We start from the raw sequence: 20537 nt of genomic DNA on the forward strand, positions 1-20537 counted from the left end.
ATTATATATGAAGAGATAAAATTATTTAAACTTTTGGACAAATCAGAATTTGAAAAAAATAATTTTTTTTTGGCCAATTATCCAGTACTATAAAAATAATAGTAGTACACAAATACTCCGTATTTGTCAAACTCAATTTCATGAAAATTTCATGTGGGGCCCTTGTACAACGTGGCACCACAAGTACTAACAATTATTTTTCAAAGTTTTTAACCCCATCCCATGATTATTAAATTTATCAACTAGTTGGCGTGAAAGGGCAATTTAGTCAGTATAAATAATGGGGAGAATAATCCCGTTTACGAAATAAATCTCTTATTATGATTGGATAAAAAAAGTAGTGAAATATAAAAGGGGAAATGATATAAAAAGGTCAATGCTATACATGTGAGGGGCAATTCGGACATTTTATAAAGATACCCACCTGTTTAACCCAAAATAGCCACTGAAATCCAAAATGCCCCAAAAGCAAAGCTGACCTACATTAACTGGACACCCTTCTGTTATCTCCAATTTATTACCAAAGGTAGAATTTATCACTAAATATTATCTCGAATTTATTGCCTAAGGTAGAATTTATCACTAAATATTACTCTCTATAAACAACATGCAAAAATCAATTTATGTATTACAACGGTATATCGAGTTTTACGAGCGAATATGGAATCTACCACAAAATTATACGAACATGTCTAAAAAAAATAGATTAGTTTTATTATTTTGATCATCTATCAAAATTAGACCAATTTTAAAATATAAAGTTTTAAATACTAGTACTAACAACACTACTAATGTATACTCTACAATTCACTGACACCACCTACACCAACTTTTCTTTCACTCCCTTTTACAAATTGCATATTAAAATACATATAATACGTGTCGTCTACAATTTTGTCTATTTTTTAAAATAGAAGTAGTACATAATATAAGTGCACATACATAAATTAAACTATCTCATCAGTTTCGAGGGTGCTCTCAAATGCAGAATTTACTTGTGCAAAAATGAACTTATGTATTCCAATGTTATATTGAGCTTCACTATCAAATACTATATACACAATTTACCACTAAATTTTAATTAAGCATGTAACATTACTAGCTATACATAAACTAAACAGTCTGATTCATCAGCATCGGCAATTTTATCAAATGTAGAAACTAAATTATACATACAGCCATAGTACATACCGAATGAATATTAATTAGGTTGCATCAATATTATATGAGATTACCGTTGAGTTCAGATTCAGAAAGATGTTGCAGTCGACCGTAAAATTGACACGTGCCGGGCTCGGTATCCCGGGCTATTCCGATGCTATATTAGTAACCCTAATTACAGGTAATGCCTCTATAAAGAATATACTCCCTCCGTCACACTTTAATTGACACATTTTTTTTTTTGGAATTTCTCACTCTACATACCACATTTCTAAAAATAGAAATATCATTCTCTCTATTTTTTTCTATCTTTTATTTTATTCTCTCCACTTAACCCATAATACAATACTACATTCAATTTTGTGTCTGAATTTTTTTTTACTATTTCACTTAGAATTAGATAGATGGAATATTAGGGTTACTAAAGATTCCTGAGCTGAAAAGGAAATAAAATAAAAACTCTTTTTCCCTTTTTCTCTAATTTTCTATCCCATTTAAAATAGAGTGAGATTGACAGGCAGATCCCACCGAAATAAATTAAATAAATTCACCACTCTCTCTATCTTCATAAAAACCCACAGAATTCACCATCATATGAGATATATATAGTATATTTATTTAATTTTTTTATTTTATAATTCAGTAATTGGAAGGCTACAGCAGCTAGCTGGAGAAGAAAACTCCTTTTCACACGATGCTTGGGGTTTCAGGCATCATCGGAGCCGCCACCACCGCCGCCGCCGCCGCAGTCGACGGATCCAAGGCAGAGAATAATCAGGAGAGCGGCGGAGGCAGCGGAGGCAGCAGCGAGGTCGGCGCAGGAGGCGGAGTGGATGAAAATGAGAGAATTGGCGGCGGAAACCGGTGGCCGAGGCAGGAGACGGTGGCGCTGCTGAAAATTCGATCTGACATGGATGTTAGCTTTCGCGATGCAAGCCTTAAAGGGCCATTATGGGAGGAAGTTTCCAGGTGAGGATATAATAATTGAGTTCCAAACTTTAATTGTTTTTCGTTATCATTTAATGAATCGTCGTTTCACCGAATTCGAGAATTGTTGAATTTTGTGTATGAGGAATCTTTCAGATCATGATTTTCATTCAATTTGCTGCTTTTTTTAATCATCAAAAAGGGGTTTTCGTCTTTCCGTTTCACTATAAACAATAATTCTGCAGCTTTCAAGGAAGCTGATGTTTCCACACTTTCACCCTTTCAGATTTCGGTTTGTTTTTGGCAGTTTTTGCTAATTTTAGCAAAAGCATGAGCTGATTCAAGGAAGGCATCTTCTTTTTCTCTTAAAATCTGTGAATTCTTCCTTTTTTATAATTTCCACCACTAATTCTGTAGAAATGAGTGAACAGATTCTGGGACCATTAATTCTGGAAAATGAGCTGTTTCCAATTATCTCTTGATTTTATGTGTTAATTTAGAATCATGGATGGAATAAGGAGGTGTTTGTTTGTTCAGGAAAATGGCGGAGCTTGGGTTTCAACGAAGCGCTAAAAAATGCAAAGAGAAATTCGAAAACGTCTTCAAATACCACAAAAGGACCAAAGATGGGCGAGCATCCAAACAAGACGCAAAGGCGTATCGATTCTTCGACCAATTAGAAGCTCTCGAAAACACCTCTCCGAATAACCACCATTTCAGCAATCCACCGCCGCCTCCCTCCGCCGCAATGCTTACTGTTCCATCGGCGAGTCCGACGCCGCTAAGCGTGGTGCCTCCGCAGAACATATCCATCGCGAATCCGATCAATTCTTCTCAATTTCAACTCCCGATGTGGAATAATTCGATGTCGTCGTCGACTTCCTCGGACGAGGACATACAGCAGCGGAGGGGGCGGAAGAGGAAGTGGAAGGACTACCTAGAGAAGATGATGGCGGAGGTAGTGCAGAAGCAGGAGGATCTGCAGAAGAAGTTTCTAGAAGCTCTCGAGAAAAGAGAGCGCGACCGCATTGCTCGCGAGGAGGCATGGCGCGTCCAGGAAATGGCGAGGCTGAATCGCGAGCGCGATCTCCTCATCCAGGAGAGATCCGCCGCCGCCGCCAAAGACGCCGCCGTCATCTCCTTCCTGAAGAAAGTCTCCGGCCAAGCCGATCTCCAGATCCCCACCACTCCGCCGCCGCAGCCCCAGCCAACGTTAGACATCACGCTGCACAGAGACAACAACGGCGGAGATGATTACATCTCCGCCAGCTCGTCGCGGTGGCCGAAGGCGGAGGTGGAGGCGCTGATCAAGCTGCGGAAGGATCTAGAAGTGAAGTACCAAGAGAGCGGGCCGAAGGGCCCGCTCTGGGAGGAGATTTCGAAGGCGATGAGCAACATAGGGTACAACCGAAGCTCGAAGCGATGCAAGGAGAAATGGGAGAATATCAACAAATACTTCAAAAAGGTAAAAGAGAGCAACAAGAAGCGCCCCGAGGACTCCAAAACATGCCCTTATTTCAACCAGCTCGACGCCATGTACAAGGAGCGGGCCAAGAGCCTCGTCCCCTCATTCAACCTCGGGCCCATAATGGCCCAGCCCGAACAGCAATGGCCTCAGCAGCAAATGCATGAGAGCGAACGACATAACGGCAACAACGGTGAAGATGAAAATGAAGGTGAAGACGAGGAAGACGAAGCAGGCGATTACGAAATGGTGGCGACGAAGCAGCCGCCTTCGGTGACGAACGCAGTGGAAGGAGGCTAGAGAGAGAGAGAGAGAGAGAGAGAGGGGAGTAAAGATGAAGGCAAGTGGGGGTGTCAGATGTGGGCGGAGGAGATAAGGAAAGGAGTCAGAAAATGGGTTGGCATTTTCATTTTGAGATGAATGGTGGTGAAAACAAATTATATTTTCACAGTTAAAAATACAGTACTGCTTTGTTGGAGAAGAGAGGTTAATTACCTTTTTTATTTTATTTTTTCCTATATGTTTGTTTTTATAAATTAAATAAACTGAGGGACAGATTAAATTCATCAAACGGATTTGGAATTTTGTTCTTTTTTCTTTTATTCATTTATTTTTCATCCTAGACTGTAAATTTTAAATGCTATTGGATTTTTCATTTTCTTTCTGGTGAATTTACTCCATTTGTATGATGGAGTAGTAATTTTGAAACAATCTGTACTAATATGCATGTGATCGATATTCGGACATATAGGAATTACTACTACTAGTTAATTGTGTGATAGACGGCTTTTTAATTATATTGAGTTCATAGCTAATTGTCCTTACAATTGGCAGTCCTTTGAGAATTGAGAACGGAGTACTAGCTACCTATATTTTTAATTATATGGCAGCATATTGAGATTCGATTAATAAATTTAATAAGGATACATTTGTTTTAATCTAAGAATGATATTTATATAATATAATTATTCACTGATTAGTCATGTATACTAGTTACAAGATTATGACATTTCTACTCTGGATTAATTTCTAGTGGTGAGACATGCTTAATTACTAAATTATCATGTCATTTTGAAATGGAAAATAAAAAGCATGTCTGAATATACAAGGGTTTTATTAATGAAAAATAACCCAACGTGAGAGAGTGGCTTTGACATTGAAGACGACTATTTTAGAGATGCATGTGTCAATCTACATTGCAAGGCATATTATTGTCATTATAGGGAATTTTAACAGATCAAATTATATCTATATCATCTAGTATTTTTTATATTTATTAGATGCCATGTAATAGTTTTATCAGCAACAATAAAAGACTATAAATATTTTACAATAATTTCTTAAGAGATAGGTCAAGAATTTTCTTAATGAGGAAACATAAGAAATACTACTAGTTTATAACAAAATCAATTTTCCATATAATACATGGGTAGTGATAAATGTACATAAATTATACTCCTACATACATAATTGAATATTTTGAATATTTTAGAATGATTTTTTTTTAATATGAATTAACTGAAAATAAATTACATGCTAATCATTTCGTAACAATTTAGGAAAATATTAAAGTTTTAAATTAACTATCTATAAATTTAAGAAAAAATTAATTTAGTTAACAAACAATCACTAATAGCTAATACCATTCGAAGGTTATATATCTTTCAACAACAAAAAAAAAAAAAGTTAAACCGTTAACAAATAATTTAGTTAACAAACAGTCAATAATATCTAAAAACATTCGAAGTAAAAAGTATATATAATAGTACTAAAAAAAGTCGAATCTTAATTTTCTATAAACTACAAATTCATAATGCACATTAAATCTCAATTTACAATAAAGAAATAAATATATCAACTATAATAAAACTATATACCGTACATTTGTTTATTCTAATTAATTAGTTATACTATTAGTAAGACAATTTAAAAAACTCTAGGATGCTAATAAAATTACTACTATGAGTTTGTATTACATTTTGCATATCTATATATTTGTATTGCAGTCACATTAAAAAAATGTGTATGATACAACAAATGTAATTTCCCATGTGATGTGTCGAAATATGTACTTGCTGGTTATGTAGATAGTAATTGTAATACTTCAATTTGTACCATGCGATGTGCCCACATGTCCATATGCATATCTTTTGTCGATATAGTTTAATCGAAATTATTGGTAGATAAATCAATATTTTATATTATTTGATTTATTTATTTTAATTATATTTATAAAACATAAAGTTTCCTACTCGTATTAAACTTTATTCATTAGCTTTCTGGGAATTGGGGTAATTTTTAATAAAAGTGTGTTAATATTGTCATAAACTCAGTGCCTAGTGAAATTGGATTATTTCAGCAGTAAAACGAAGTAAATTTGAGATGGAGAGAGTAGTATTTAAGGATAAATGTACATGGAAAAAAAAAGAAGAGAGAGAAGGGAGAAATTCAAAGCATGTGGAATAATCATTGACAATATTTATGTCTCGACGCTCTGTTATTGAGGGAGTAACAAGATAACTATGGAGTCAAGAAAATAGTAACAGACTATCATAACTAGCTAGGACAATATGAAAATAAATACTGCAAGTCAGGTCAAATGGGACTAAAAAATATTATTATAAAATATAGTAATGAATTTTGATTATCAAATTAAAATTAAATCTTACTCTAATGTCTTTTCAAATCTTCCTCACAACTTATATAATTTCAACATGACATGAGAAGACATTTTATATGTCGTGAATCTTGCCATTTCGAGTAGATCGTAGTAACTAATTTACTTGTATTTTTCTCCATAATTAGTCCACATCAATCAACTTTAATTAGCTAGGAAGACCAATTATTTATTCAATTTTATTGGAGACTGATAAATGCGGCCCTTTAATAATTTTATTAACTAGTGTAGTCCACACCTTTGAAAAAATGAAAATGAAATAAAGAAGTCGATATTTCACATGGTATAATTTTTTTTTAAACATGGGTACGTATGATTATTTACTGATCGGTAAAATGTAAAAATAGCATAAAAGTACATAACTAAAACGAAAGTTTCATTGAATTTTTGTTATTTTTTGGGTGACGATACTTTTAAGACATGAATATAACGGTATACAGTCATATTTTCAGTTGCAGAATCGTACTGGGTACATGTGATGTATTGTCAATTTTTAGCTACAAAATTTTTTCTTTAATTATTAATTTCATTTTTTGCTTTTACTGTGTTGTCATACAGCTTTTTAAAAGGGAATGATTAAATCTTCAAATTAGATGGTAATAACATTAGTGTATACTAATACAGTAATACTCTCTCCCCTCCGTCCCTTATAATTTGTCACTATTTGACTCGGCATGGGTTTTAAGAAATACTCCATAATAGAGCGTGAGTTGAAAAAATTAGTGGTATCTGAGTCATACTTTTATATAATAGTTTTATATAATAAAATGTAATAAGTGAGAATGAGTTAGTGGAATGAGGGTCCACTACTAAAAATGGTAAAAGTGAAAGGTAACAAATTTTTAAGGATGGATGAAAATAGAAATAAATGACAAATTTCCAGGGACGGATGGAGTATATGTTTACGTTGATTCTCTCCATTTAGTTTTTTTTTTTTTATATTTATTGTCCAATAAAAAAGAAGAGAGTAACTATCAACGGGTTGTAGTGCAGTTGGCAGTGCGGAGCTGTGGTGACTTTGAGGTCGAGGGTTCAAACACCGCCACACGCAGCTCCGAGGATTCCGGCCTTAATCTGCAGTCCTGATCGAGCAGGATTAGTCGGACCTGCCAAAGACGAGTTTGGTACACCTGTTGTCAAAAAAAATAAAATTAGAAAGTGAGAGTAACTAATGATTTAAACACTATAAATTAAATTATCACGAAAATAAAATTATTTCAAATGATTTAGTGTCATTGATTTGAAGATGTGACTAATTTGTTACATTATTGCATGCGAAAAATTTTATTTACATTTTTATATAATTATGTGTAACAAATTAATTTATATAATATGCAGTACATATGCATGTAACCAACTAAATTTTGTTACACTTATAATGAAACATAATACTCCATTTTAAACACTCTTCTAAGTGTCACTAAAATGAACATATTACTGCAAATCCAAGGGGTGTGGACAAGTGGCATGTGATTCGTCCACCTTTAATCAAATTACCAGAGGATTGATTCATGTCTTTGGATATGGAGTAACTTTATTTGGGTCAACTGTCTTATCCTTTGAGGTGTCTACAAATCAGCATGAGGAATAGTCACTGGATCCGCCGGTGGATATCCTTGGTCTAATAAAAAAAATGTGTATAACTACTAGACAATTTTATTGAACACGACTTATCTATTATTCGTCATTTTACATTTTCAGACACTAAGTTTAAAATTTGTGAATTTATAGTTAATTAAATATGTGTCCCATTTTTATTTAGTATTTCACCTGTTCATAACCACTAATCTTGTTATTCTATTTTTGCTTGTTTCATAAAACCAATTGATCAAAGCAGGCTCGGAGTAGGTGATATATTCATCAGGAACGCCTTCTTACTCTTCAAATGATGGTGGAGATTTTATAGTGATGATAAGCCATTATGGAAGGAAATTGTCAGCTCCATCCACGGTGGGAAGCATATTGAACAGTTTCATAAGGCCAACAAAAAGAGTGAAACCAGCTTATGGGGGCAGATTACAAATTTCAGCAATTTTAATAAAGAAATTTAAGAGGTGGCAGTGAAGGCATCCGTATGAGGGTGGGTAATGGAGTTAAACAAGATTTAGGCTCGATCTTTGAATGAGTGATAAGTGTCTTAAAGATTTATTCCCTAGACTCTTTATGGTGTCGATGCAAAGGGAAGATGTTATCCAAAAGATGGGGAAATGGGGCGAGAATGGTTGGAGATGGAAATTCCAGTGGAGGAGGAAACTCTTTGCGTGAGAAGAGGATTTACTTGGGGATCTCATTCTAGTCATGGATCATGTAGCTCTGAGTGCAAACACGAGAGCCGTGAGGATTTGGCATTCTGATAAGTCTTCCTCCTTTTTTGTTTCTAATTTTTGTTTTGCAGGTTACCCAACAGATGAAAAAGAAGAATGCACTGTAGAACCTTGGAAGAATGACTTGGAAGAAAGTTGGCCCGCCTTGAGCACAACTTTGAGTGTGGTTTATCTTTCAAGGATGTCTTAATACAAAAGAAAGACTTTTCAGATTAGGTTTTGGAGGAGTGCAAGATGATAGATGTACATTGTGTAGAGAGGAATCGGAATTGATAGAGCATTTGTTCTTCAAATGCAAGTTCTCGTCAAAGTTTTAGTACTCTTGTTGCCGCCGATGGAGCTTGTCTGTATGTCTGCCGTCAAAGTCACGTATTAATTTTATAATAAAATTTAAGTAAAAATAAGACTTTTGTTGAATGGCAAGATAAAATTTATTAGAACCGACTCTTTATATCAATCGATTTTTGATAGTGGAGTGGAGGGCATGATTTTGTGGTAGGGTACATAATAATTAGTGGCATCAAAACTTTTGTTAAAATGTTGATGGTCCAAGAGGTAAAGTCCATTTCTATGCACGTGCATTGGAGTTAATGTAATGAACTGACGAAGAAAAACAGAAATAGGTGGGAATTCCGTCTTTCTGAATAATGATGAAAAATATTGATCTTTTTACTTATTTTAGGTATGACTTGGCAAAGTGATTAAATCAGCTAATTAAAACTCATCAATCTAAATTAATTTTAGCTAAATATAGTACTCCGTATTTGTTTTACGGATGAATCCTATTTTATTTTAAAATTGATTATTGAATGTGAGCTAGATTAATTAAGGAAATTAAAACCTATGATATTAAAAATATTTTATAACACTATTGGTAACCCATATCTCACCCTGTACCTCAACTTATACTTCCCATTTACCATCATCATTCCCTCAATTTTTATACAATGCACAATTCCTCTATTCCAACAATTTTACTTTTTTCACTTTTTCAATTACCAATTATTATTGACCAGACATATTTATAGTATTTTATAATGAAACTGCAACTTGCATTGATGTTATGAAAGAGTGAAATTAAAAATTAAAAATAATTTATAAAAAAATGTTGCAAGGCGTAGTAGTAGTGACTGGAATAAATTATGTCTGGTACGGGTACGGGTACGGGTACGAACTAAGTAGCAATTCACATATCATTTTTTAAAGACAAATATTCTGAATTAGTAGATTAATTGAGATTTTTATTACATTTTGGTGGTCCCTAATAAAGAAGCTAATTAAACTCAATTATGAAACAATTAGGTCTCTGGTGGGCTCTTGTTGAGTAAAACGCGGAAACCCAATGCAAAGCCCAGCAACAACGCAACACGTTTCCAAATACTTTCCTGTAATTGAAAAAATAATATGAAGATCCCGTTGATCGAGAGTTAGAATCATCACGTTCACGGGATAAATGATGAACCATTATTGTGTATTCAAAAATTTGACATCCGATAATTTAATTATTTACTTTAATTTAAAAATAATATATATAGATATAGATATTATCAAACCTCTATTAACAAACCACCAATCTCAAAAGACTATGGCCACTATAGCTAAAAAAAGTGAGGTTTTCGTCTATTCAATGATTTTTCCCAATTATCAAACTAGTTTCAATAGCTATTTTATTTTGTCTTTGATAAATGTGGGGCTACTTTTACAAATTTCATGGAAAGAATTTTCTATTTAAATGCTTAAAATTCAGGTCATTTTTACAAATTTAATGAAAAATCTTGATTTATTATTTTTATTTTTAAAGTTTTACCCGAGAAGTTTAGTATAATCAAATTGAAGAAGCCCATTTGAGAGCCCGGCCCGTGTCAAACCCCACGAATAGGCACAAAACAGATCAACCTATACCTACTAGTGCATTTTCGTCACTTTTTCATAGTGCCTTGAAAATAAATTTCTATGATCAAATTATTCGAGAAATATGATTTCCTCATTAGGGGTTTATATTGTTTAGTGCTGGAAATAATTAGGACTAATTCGGTTACTAAACTCTACAATAAATATAATTCAAGAAGCTGGATGTATATTATAGCATTGCCAAAAGCAAAACACATAAAACTGGACATGATGTAGCTTCTTGTGGGATAAATTGACAATTCAAGCCCATCTTGAATGCATAAGTTGATCATCTGGAAACCTCTACGAGTTTAACATATCTTTGGGATTTTAGTCCTAGCTGAAGAATATTAACGGCTATAATCAAATACACTTTGTCAAAAAAGAAGAAACAACATTAGTAGAACGACAACCCTAAGGGAAAATTATGCCCTTTCCGCAGTTTCGGGGGGACGGTTGTAGCCTGTAGGTTGCGCGCTTGCTCGCATTTAATCCCGATGTTGCTTTGTGTCTCCTTTATAGTGATCTAAACCAATTTTGTACTGAATCTATTGGATCTTGTGTATGCCCTATAACTTTCCTTGGAAGGAAAAGGGAGAGATACCATCAATAAACATGCATATTGATCAAACTCATTATTTATGCTAGTGCTGATTTCTATTCACAAGTCAAATGTAAACAGTTATTGTGATAGTGGACTGAAGCATATGATAATTTTCCCCTTATCTCTAAGAGTTTTTTTAAAACAAAAGTAGCTTTCAAACTCTTACTCCGTATTTGTACTATTTTTCTATTTTAATGCGCAATTTTGTTATTTCACACTTCACAGGCAATATCCACTCTATCATTATTACACTTTGTGTATTGACTGAAAAAGTGATAAGGTCAATTATTTTATTTATTTAATTAAATTAGAAATCTATTTAGCTTATGTACATTGAAATATTGAATCAATTCTTGACATTTTGCTTTTTCAAATGTACATGTTGTTTCCACCATACTGCTATTTAGTATGCCCGTATCAAAATTCGGTTGACTAGAATAAACTATAAAACACTCTTTACAATAGGGTGATTAGGTCATAGACTCATAGTAGTATAAGTTTACTCCCATAAAACTATTCCCTTAATGCAAAATTGATAATGTTTGAGAAAAAGACATGATGAAGTATGAAAGATAAAGAAAAAATGTGGATAAAGTATAAGAGAGAATGATAAAAAGTAAGTATTTTTACTAATTAAATTGGGAGTAACTTTTCATTTTTAGTAATATTATTAAACTAATTTTGATTAACGGATGAAATAGAAAAATGAGACTAATTTAAGTGATATACTCGTATTACTAAACTATAGAGAACACAACGAGTATATGGAATTTCACTATTTGATTAAAAAAATTGTACTGGAAACAATTTCGCCAACACTAATAATAACACTCGTTGTGCATTTTCAAAATAGATATTTTTTTCTTAGCACCGAAAAAGTAGTAGTAGATATTTTTCCAAAGACAATCCACCACGATCAATCCTATAAGACAACATATTCATAAGATATGCATTCAGGGTGACCAATGAAGGACCACGTGTGAGTTGTAAGAATACTAAATACAAACTCCCTCTGTCCATGAAAAAATTTCATTTAATTTCGACATGCATTTAAAAAATATTATCGAATACTTATGAGTTAAAAAAATTAATGAAATCTAAGTATCACTTTTATATATTCATTATTCAAAATAATACTGTATACTTTTTTCTTTATAAATTATTTTATTGAAGGTGATACACTTCTTAAATAGAAAATTTAGTGAGTTTAAACAAAAATGAAGTATTGATACATTCATTCCATACTAGTACTACCATTTAAAAACTTGAAAAACCTAAACAAAGCCTCTTTGTCTCCCAACACGATGCTCACCCATACCTCTGATTTCCTCAAACTATTTAGATCATATCACTGCACCCACTCTTTCATTTCTCTATGTTTCTTGACAATATATGTTGGCTCACCGCTAGAATATCAATATTAGATTGTACTGTATCTCATCACTCATGATTAAGCATGACACATTTATCCCCATAAGACTAATTATAGACAATTCTTATTGTGATTTATCTTATATATATTTTACTATTATCTTGTCAAATGCAACCCCATAGTAGTAATATTTTTATTGTAGATGAAGGTGAGACATAGTTTGTTGTTGATTAATGGCATTAGTTATCTAATGCATTGACGTCAGAAGAACTAGTGCTTGAGGAATTGGCTTTTCCGAATTCAAAAGAAACTTCTACTACTCCTATATATCTCTATCTATAAGGTGCTATTTTGAGACAATCGCCTTACATCTCCTTTAAACAATTTCACACATCTACCAATTTGTTTTATTAAAAGCTGAAGTCATTCTCAATAGTCCATCTTGAGCCAAAAAATAATTTCTTCCATCAAAGAGCTCTGTTTTTTTAAATAAAAAAGTAACCTAAGAAAAAAAAAACTATATCTTATCTACGAGACTATATATATCAGATAAGTACTACTACTAGAAGCCAAACTGATGTCTCATTATAGGATAGTACTTGATTTTGGTTGTAAAAGCAGATCAAATCAGTACCATATTTAAGAAGGAAATTGAAAATTGATATACTACTACAAAATAAGAATTTCTAGACGAATTAGAAAAAAAAAATAAAAATAGTTGTTTTTTAGCCGAAAACAAAAATTCAACTGAATATAATAAGAGCTGGAATTTGTATTTTTGTTTTTAATTTATTCGCAATATAAAAGGCATTGCTCGCCCGTGAAACGGATTCAACTCCGACACGCAGAAGCAGTTTTGTAGAGAGAGAAACGCGCTTCGGCAGACACATCCAAAAACCCAAAACTGCCATCTTTTTCAATCTCCACGAACAAATACAATACGGCCGCATTTATACAATTACAACACCTACCGACGCTATCCACGGACCAGGTATATCTTCTCGCCATTTCCTCTTTTGGCTACCAATTCAAGCTATCTGCGTTTCAATGGCTGCGCCAATTTACTCAAAAATGTGTGTTGTCGGTTTCAATTTTCAATTTTAGTTGGATGTGTGTAGTGTTTGCTTCGGATTTGTACTGTAGCTTAGTTAATTAGAGTTAAATCGGAGAAGTAATCTTGTAAGTGTATATATGCATTCCCGGGTTTTGAGTAATGAGACTCTGTTTAGGAAATTTGTTTGACAATTTGCGTTTGAGGTGGTGTGCGTAAACTGAAATTCAATATATTCCTTTTTCCTTTTTTCGATTTTGGAGGTATTGTTCGAACTTACACTTTTCTGGATTCTATTTTTCCTTTTTTCAAAATTACCTCTTTCCGTTGATAGGTTTACAACCTTTTTGTTTCAGAAAATGTTAAATAAGCGGGAAACTGGTTGCTGATTTAAATACAGCGTTTAATCTGCTTTTTCCTCCATGTGAGCTTTTTCTTTTGGGGAATCTTCTTTTCTTGCTTTGAGCTTTTCCTCGTTCTTCTTCATTTCCTTTGCTGTTAAGCTATAAAAAAGTTGGTTTGTTAAAGACATTTGGTAAACTGCTCAAGCTTCTGTGAGAAAGATGCTAATGATTTGAATTTAACCTCCGTGGCTGATAGTTCCTGTGATCCAAATGCACAAGAGCTTGGAAGAGCAGGATAAGAAGTGAGTTATTAAATACTAGTGGATAGTGCTGCTTCAGTTGATGTCGTTCCGTAGCCTAGCTCGTGACTTAAGGGACAGTATAGGAAGCTTGTCGAAACGAAGTTTTGATTTGAGGCTGCACGCTCACCACCGTGGAAAGTCTCATGGTGCTGTCCATGAATTGCACGACCAGCCTGAAGTTATTCAGACCAGTTGTTGGGCTGGTCTTCCACCTGAATTACTCCGTGATGTGATCAAAAGATTGGAAGAGAGTGAGAGTACATGGCCTGCCCGAAAACACATGGTGGCATGTGGAGCTGTTTGCCAGTCATGGAGGGAGATGTGCAAAGAAATTGTTCAATGCCCTGAATTTTGTGGAAAATTAACCTTTCCAATATCCCTCAAGCAGGTTAGTGTTTCTTTAGTTTTCATTGATTGTGGATATTGGCTTTCGCTCATCAAGCAAATGCTAGCTGATTGGTTTCATGTTGATCAATGTTTTGCTGAAAGCATGCTGTGCTGTGTTTCTTTTTATGCAGCCAGGGTTTCGAGATGGAAGCATTCAGTGTTTCATTAAGAGAGACAAGTCTAAGTTGACTTACCAACTATTTCTATCCCTTAGTCCTGGTACGTGTTTGATATCGACTGTATAAATCTTGAAGTTTAAGTTCAACCCGGCTTCTGTTTTGATTGATTTTATTAGTATTCATTGCTAGAGGATCCTAGAATCGGTTTAGATTCATGTTGTGTTTGTGACCACATGATCATAGTAAATTAGATGCTTGAGTTATTTGTCATTTGGCATTTGCTTCAATTCAATGTAAGTTAATAATTGAGATTCATATTAACTGTTTTGCAAAGCTGGATATTAAATTTCAGAGGTGTTCTATTAAGATGCCAGTTACATTATCTTCTGGTGATATAAGTAAAATGGTAATCCATTACAGCATCTCAGGTTATGCATAGTCTCACTCTGACTTTTAGAGTTAAGTGAAATGCTTGTGATTTGTTCTGTTTTGGCTATAATTTTGAAGGCTAAATAGAATTATAGTCATGTATCATAATAGTAATACTAGCTCATCTTTTAATCGAGTTCCTGTTTCTGTTTTGATACAGCTGTATTCTCTAAAAGTTGGAGACTATGATATTAATAATTGGTTGTGGAAACCTTCCCTTCTGTGAAAATTGTAAAAGGAATTAAGGTTACACTATAAAGAATCCTGTAGGATGAATGCATGCTCAGTGGCTAGGATTTCGGTGTTTAAAACTTTAAGTGAAGTTGCTGTTTTCCTATACCTATTTGATTTTTTAAATCTATTCATCTAACTTGTTATGTATTTGCAGCTTTGCTTGTCGAGAATGGTAAATTTCTTCTTTCGGCAAAACGGGTTCGCCGAACTACTTGTACGGAGTATGTGATCTCAATTGATGCTGATAGCATATCAAGGTCGAGCAGCAGTTATATTGGCAAAGTGAGGTTAGTATACTTTCTTAAGCCACACTTTCCTCTGAGCTTTGCCACGTTCTGGTCATCCAAAAGCCACATTGTTTGAGAAGGGATTTACGTAATGGATAGACAGTTAAGAATTTTGTTACGTCCCATAGTAAGATTCAACAAGGTTTCCGAATAACATCTCCAGGATCCTTATTCTTGCTTCCTTACGACATCCAAGGCAAAGTCCGGAGAAGTTACCTAGATGATATCTGGAAAAGAAGCATCAATATATATTTGTTTATTCATCATGAGACCTGCACTATTCAATTGGTCATTATTGATAACCACTTTTACTGAAGAAGCTGAAACCACTTGGTTATTCGATTTTGTATATGGGTTTGTGAAGGGAGTTGTGATACAGTGAATCTTACTTCATAGTTCATTCTGAATTCTGATTTCTGATTTCTGATTTCTGTCTGTTACTATTCATCTCATAATTGGTAACGGATTGACTAATATAATTTGCCATCTTGCTTTGATCAGGTCCAATTTTCTTGGAACCAAGTTCATAATTTATGACACTCAGCCTCCACACAACAACTCCAACTTCTCCCCACCTGGTCGTACCAGCCGCAGGTTCTACTCGAAAAAAGTTTCGCCAAAAGTCCCCAGTGGAAGTTACAGCATTGCACAGGTATCGTATGAGCTTAATGTGCTTGGCACAAGGGGTCCTCGTAGGATGCACTGCGCCATGCACACAATCCCCATTTCTTCACTAGAGCCAGGTGGTTCTGTCCCTGGTCAACCCGAGCTGCTTCCCCGGTCTCTCGAAGACTCTTTCAGGAGTATCTCCTTATCTAAATCGATAGCTAGCTCAACAGAGTTCAGCAGCGCCAGATTTTCAGACATGGCCGTCCCACACGAGGGAGAAGATGGTGGAAAGGATAGGCCTTTAGTTCTGAAAAATAAGGCTCCGAGGTGGCACGAACAGTTGCAGTGTTGGTGCCTCAACTTCAGAGGAAGGGTAACGGTTGCATCGGTCAAGAATTTCCAGCTCATCGCCGCAACTCAGGGAGGGGCCGCCGCCGCCGCCGCCGCCCCGACGCCTTCCCAACCAAACCTGTCGGATCATGACAAGATCATACTGCAGTTCGGTAAGGTTGGTAAAGATATGTTCACAATGGATTACCGATATCCTTTGTCTGCATTTCAAGCCTTCGCCATATGTTTAAGCAGTTTCGACACGAAATTGGCATGTGAATAGTAGCATCAGCCGCAGAAGATTTGTGAGTTAGGCCTTTTCTCATTATATATGAAGTAAGATTCTGTTGTCTCTAATTGTAATACAGTTTGTCTTATTATTAAGCCATAGTGCTCTTAAATTAACAACTCTGATCATCATTATCTCTTTAGAGCATTCCCAACAGTTTCCCTAAAACCTCCCTTATTTCTCCCTAACTCCTGCCACATCAGTGTCACATCAGCACCATAATTTATCCCCAGTTTTTAGCCAACTTTTAGCCAACTGCTCCAATGGTTTATCCCTTATTTCTCCCTAACTCAACATTTCATTTTTACATCATCACTAATTTAATTGTTTTATTTTTGTATATAATAAAGCTAGCTAATTTAATTTATAAGACAAAACAAATAATAGTAATAAAGTTCGTTATATTAAACACGGGTAAACATTACAACGACGAAACCCGCGACATCCCATCCGGTGGGAGCGGGAGGTACCTCCTCTTCGGAAGAAGAATGAGATATCTCCTCGTCGGACCGAGAATGAGAAGACGATTCAGAATTCATTGAATATAGATGGAGAGAGAGAAAATAAATGAAGAGAGAAAAGGGATGAGGATGAGGAGAGAATGAAGAGAGAAAAGGGATGAGGATGGGGAGAGAATGAAGAGAAGGTGTGTATTTATAGGGGGAAAATTAAAAAAAAAAAACAAAAAATATATTTATCGCCGAATTATCGCCCACAGTGTGGGCGATAATTCGGCGATAATCCGGTGATATTCCGGCGATTTTTCGCCGCTTGGCGATAAAACGGGAGGAAAAATCGCCGAATTATCGCCGACCTCTCCCATTGGTCGGCGATAATTCGGCGATTTTTCCTCCCGTTTTATCGCCAAGCGGCGAAAAATCGCCGGATTATCACCGGATTATCGCCGAATTATCGCCCACACTGTGGGCGATAATTCGGCGATAAATATATTTTTTGTTTTTTTTTTTTAATTTTCCCTGGTCGGCGATAACTCGGCGATAGACGGCGAAAAAACGCCGACTTTTAGCCGGCACCATTGGGAGTGCTCTTAGGACTACTTGAAGCTTTGTGTATTAAAATTAAAAACAAAACTAACATTCCATTAGTCACACAAAAGTCAAATCTTTGATTCTTGATTACAGAGTGGTTGCAAGAAAAGAAGACAAACACAACCTATTTTCCTAAACTTGGTCATTAGATGTTAAGAAACTTGTGATCACCAAAGAAAAAAAAACACAGCTCCAGATTCTTAATGTCTGAAACCAGTTGAAAGAACAAACATGATAACAAATTCTTATTTTACCATTAAAATAACAAGAACATATCATAACTATTCATGACAACAAACCTTAATTCAGCAATCCCACTTCTGCAGAAACAAGTGAAGTAGGTGGAGGAGAGACGTCAGCATGGCAATGACAGATACTGAGGAGTGAGCACTTTGTTGGAGAGATTGATCAACTGTATTCACTCAACATGAAACCTTCTTCATAATATGCAGTGCATAATTGAGTAGTATATATGCAAATAGTTTGCTGATCCATACTAAAACAGACAAAATAATGTCACAATGTAAGGCTAAAGATTGAGAATGATGGCAAGTCAGGACCAGTCTCCTATGTACATATAATATGCAGTATAATATATATTATTTGAATAATTAATATAAGGGCAGCCACACTATGACCTCAGATTTAAGCTTTTCTGCTTGCCTTGATCCCACAAATTTAAATAAATGTTGCTGCATATGGGATTTAGCACTCTACAAATTAGTGGAATCTACAACTAAATTAAGTAAAGTAGTAATCGATTTTTTTTCTTAATTATATCTTCATCATGCTCTCTCTCATAAAAATCTATGGATTACATCCTAAAATCAGTTGGTGATAGGAGTAGGGGCTATGAGACTTATATAGTTATTTCAGTTCACTTTGTACACCGACGTGGGATAGATGTAATAAATTTTTTTAGTTTCAATTGCCCACACTCTCCACTTTAATCTTTTTTTTTAATAATTTAAAATTTTTATTATGGTGTGCATGAAAAGGGCTTGAGTAGTGACTAGTATTTACCATAATTGACTATTTATTGTCATTATTTGAGAAAATAAATAGACATAACTAAGGGCATCCACGATAGTGGCTCTCTTGGGCATGCCCGAGCCACCATTTCTTGGGCATGCCCAACAAACTTGGCCCTTGCCCTCAAAACTTGGCCACCACAATGGTGGCCCTCCGGGCCACCAATTAAAATTATTTTCTTAACTTTTTTGATATATTTTAATTTAGCTAGAATAAAAATTATTTGCATATAATCATAGAAATAATTAAACTAAACAAAATTATAACAAACTTTTCGTTGTATTATAATAAAAGGGAAAATTACACAACGAAAATTTTCGATACAACGCGAACAATAAAGAGAACCCCTATCACGCTGCGCCCCCTCCTCTACGGTTCCAGACCTCTTCAACCAAATCAGCCTGCAGTGTTGAATGTGATATTTCACTCCGCATATTGGTGAAGCGCTGAATCAAGTATTCATTACTGCGTGGTACACCCATCTGCAGAGGAGGGGTTGCAATACCGTGACTTGTGCTAGCACCATCTTCCGGTGCCCAACGCTCTGCACTAAAGCCTTCGTCTTCTATTATCATATTGTGCAGTATGATACACGCAGTCATGATGTCCGCGACATCATTTTCGTGCCATTGTCGAACCGGACACCGTAAAATGGCCCATCGCGATTGGAGGACTCCGAAAGCCCGCTCAACATCCTTCCTAGCACCCTCTTGTTTTTTTGCAAAATAGGTCTGTTTCGGCCCAACAGGTTGTCGGATCGTCTTGACAAACACGGGCCAGTGTGGGTATATTCCATCGGCCAAATAGTATGCCCTGTTGTACTGCGTGCCATTGGCCACGAAGCTGATCTGCGGACCCTCACCCCGGGACTCGTCATTGAAGAGATGCGATGATTGTAGAACGTTGATGTCGTTGTTCGACCCAGCGACACCAAAATACGCATGCCAGATTCGCAAGCGGTAGTTAGCAACGGCTTCAAGAATCATCGTGGGATGTCGCCCTTTGAAACCAGAAGTGAACTGCCCCTTCCAAGCCACCGGGCAGTTCTTCCACTCCCAGTGCATGCAATCGATGCTGCCCATCATGCCCGGAAAATGATGCACTGTCCCGTGCATATTTATCAGTCTCTGGCATTCCTCGGCCGTCGGTTTCCGTAGGTACTCCCCTTTGAAGAGTTCTTTGATACCCTTGCAAAACTGCCTCAGCGTCTTGAGGGCAGTCGTTTCGCCCATCTGTAGATATTCGTCGAACATGTCAGCAGGCCCGGCATAGGCAAGCTGCCTAATTGCGGTCGTGCACTTCTGATATGTCGACAATCCGGGTCGACCGGTGGCATCACTCCGCAAGGTGAAGCACCTGTATCGCCGAGACAAACAATCCGCAATGTGGTTGAAGAGTCGTTGCGACATTCTGAATCGCCGACGAAAAATCTCCGGCGGATAACGGGGGTTGTCGCCGAAGTAGTCTTCCATCAACCGCTGGTCGGCTCCGACATGGTCACGGTTGATAAACCGGCGACGGTATCTCGGCCGAGGGATGGCCGCCGCCGCCACCAAAGCCGCCTCCTCCTCGTCGGCTTCATCTTGCACCGCTGCAACGAGTTCTTCGAACTCCTCATCGACCAAGCGCTGAAAATTTTCATCGTCGGAATCCAT

At 35.8% G+C, this 20537-nt stretch overlaps 3 protein-coding genes across 5 annotated transcripts; 2 read left to right on the plus strand and 1 right to left on the minus strand.

Moving 5' to 3' along the window:
- Positions 1-1717: 1717 nt before the first annotated feature.
- Positions 1718-4213, plus strand: LOC125222508 (trihelix transcription factor DF1-like). The gene is made up of 2 exons (XM_048125161.2): positions 1718-2130; positions 2626-4213. Exons 1-2 carry the CDS (start codon positions 1856-1858, stop codon positions 3851-3853), a joined length of 1503 nt encoding a protein of 500 aa, XP_047981118.2. The 5' UTR covers positions 1718-1855; the 3' UTR covers positions 3854-4213.
- A 9030-nt stretch (positions 4214-13243) lies between these two features.
- On the plus strand, positions 13244-16943 carry LOC125222300 (tubby-like F-box protein 8). 3 transcript variants are annotated; one of them, XM_048124824.2, is made up of 5 exons: positions 13244-13411; positions 14072-14505; positions 14636-14723; positions 15441-15573; positions 16075-16943. In XM_048124824.2, the coding sequence occupies exons 2-5, from the start codon at positions 14158-14160 to the stop codon at positions 16793-16795; spliced, it is 1290 nt and encodes a 429-aa protein (XP_047980781.1). In that variant the 5' UTR covers positions 13244-13411; positions 14072-14157; the 3' UTR covers positions 16796-16943. The 3 variants fall into 3 exon arrangements, with proteins under 3 accessions (XP_047980781.1, XP_047980783.1, XP_047980782.1); XM_048124826.2 differs by lacking the exon at positions 13244-13411 and adding an exon at positions 13413-13493; XM_048124825.2 differs by lacking the exon at positions 13244-13411 and adding an exon at positions 13502-13895.
- Positions 16944-19232: 2289 nt separating this feature from the next.
- On the minus strand, positions 19233-20537 carry LOC125187576 (uncharacterized). Its single transcript, XM_089059429.1, has 3 exons — positions 20172-20537; positions 19986-20114; positions 19233-19730 (listed from the first exon to the last, which is right to left on the minus strand). Exons 1-3 carry the CDS (start codon positions 20535-20537, stop codon positions 19233-19235), a joined length of 993 nt encoding a protein of 330 aa, XP_088915555.1.

The sequence above is a fragment of the Salvia hispanica genome, chromosome 1, assembly GCF_029641045.1.
Source record: "Salvia hispanica isolate PSC_SH4W2 chromosome 1, Shi_PSC_v1, whole genome shotgun sequence".
Lineage (NCBI taxonomy): Eukaryota > Viridiplantae > Streptophyta > Magnoliopsida > Lamiales > Lamiaceae > Salvia > Salvia hispanica.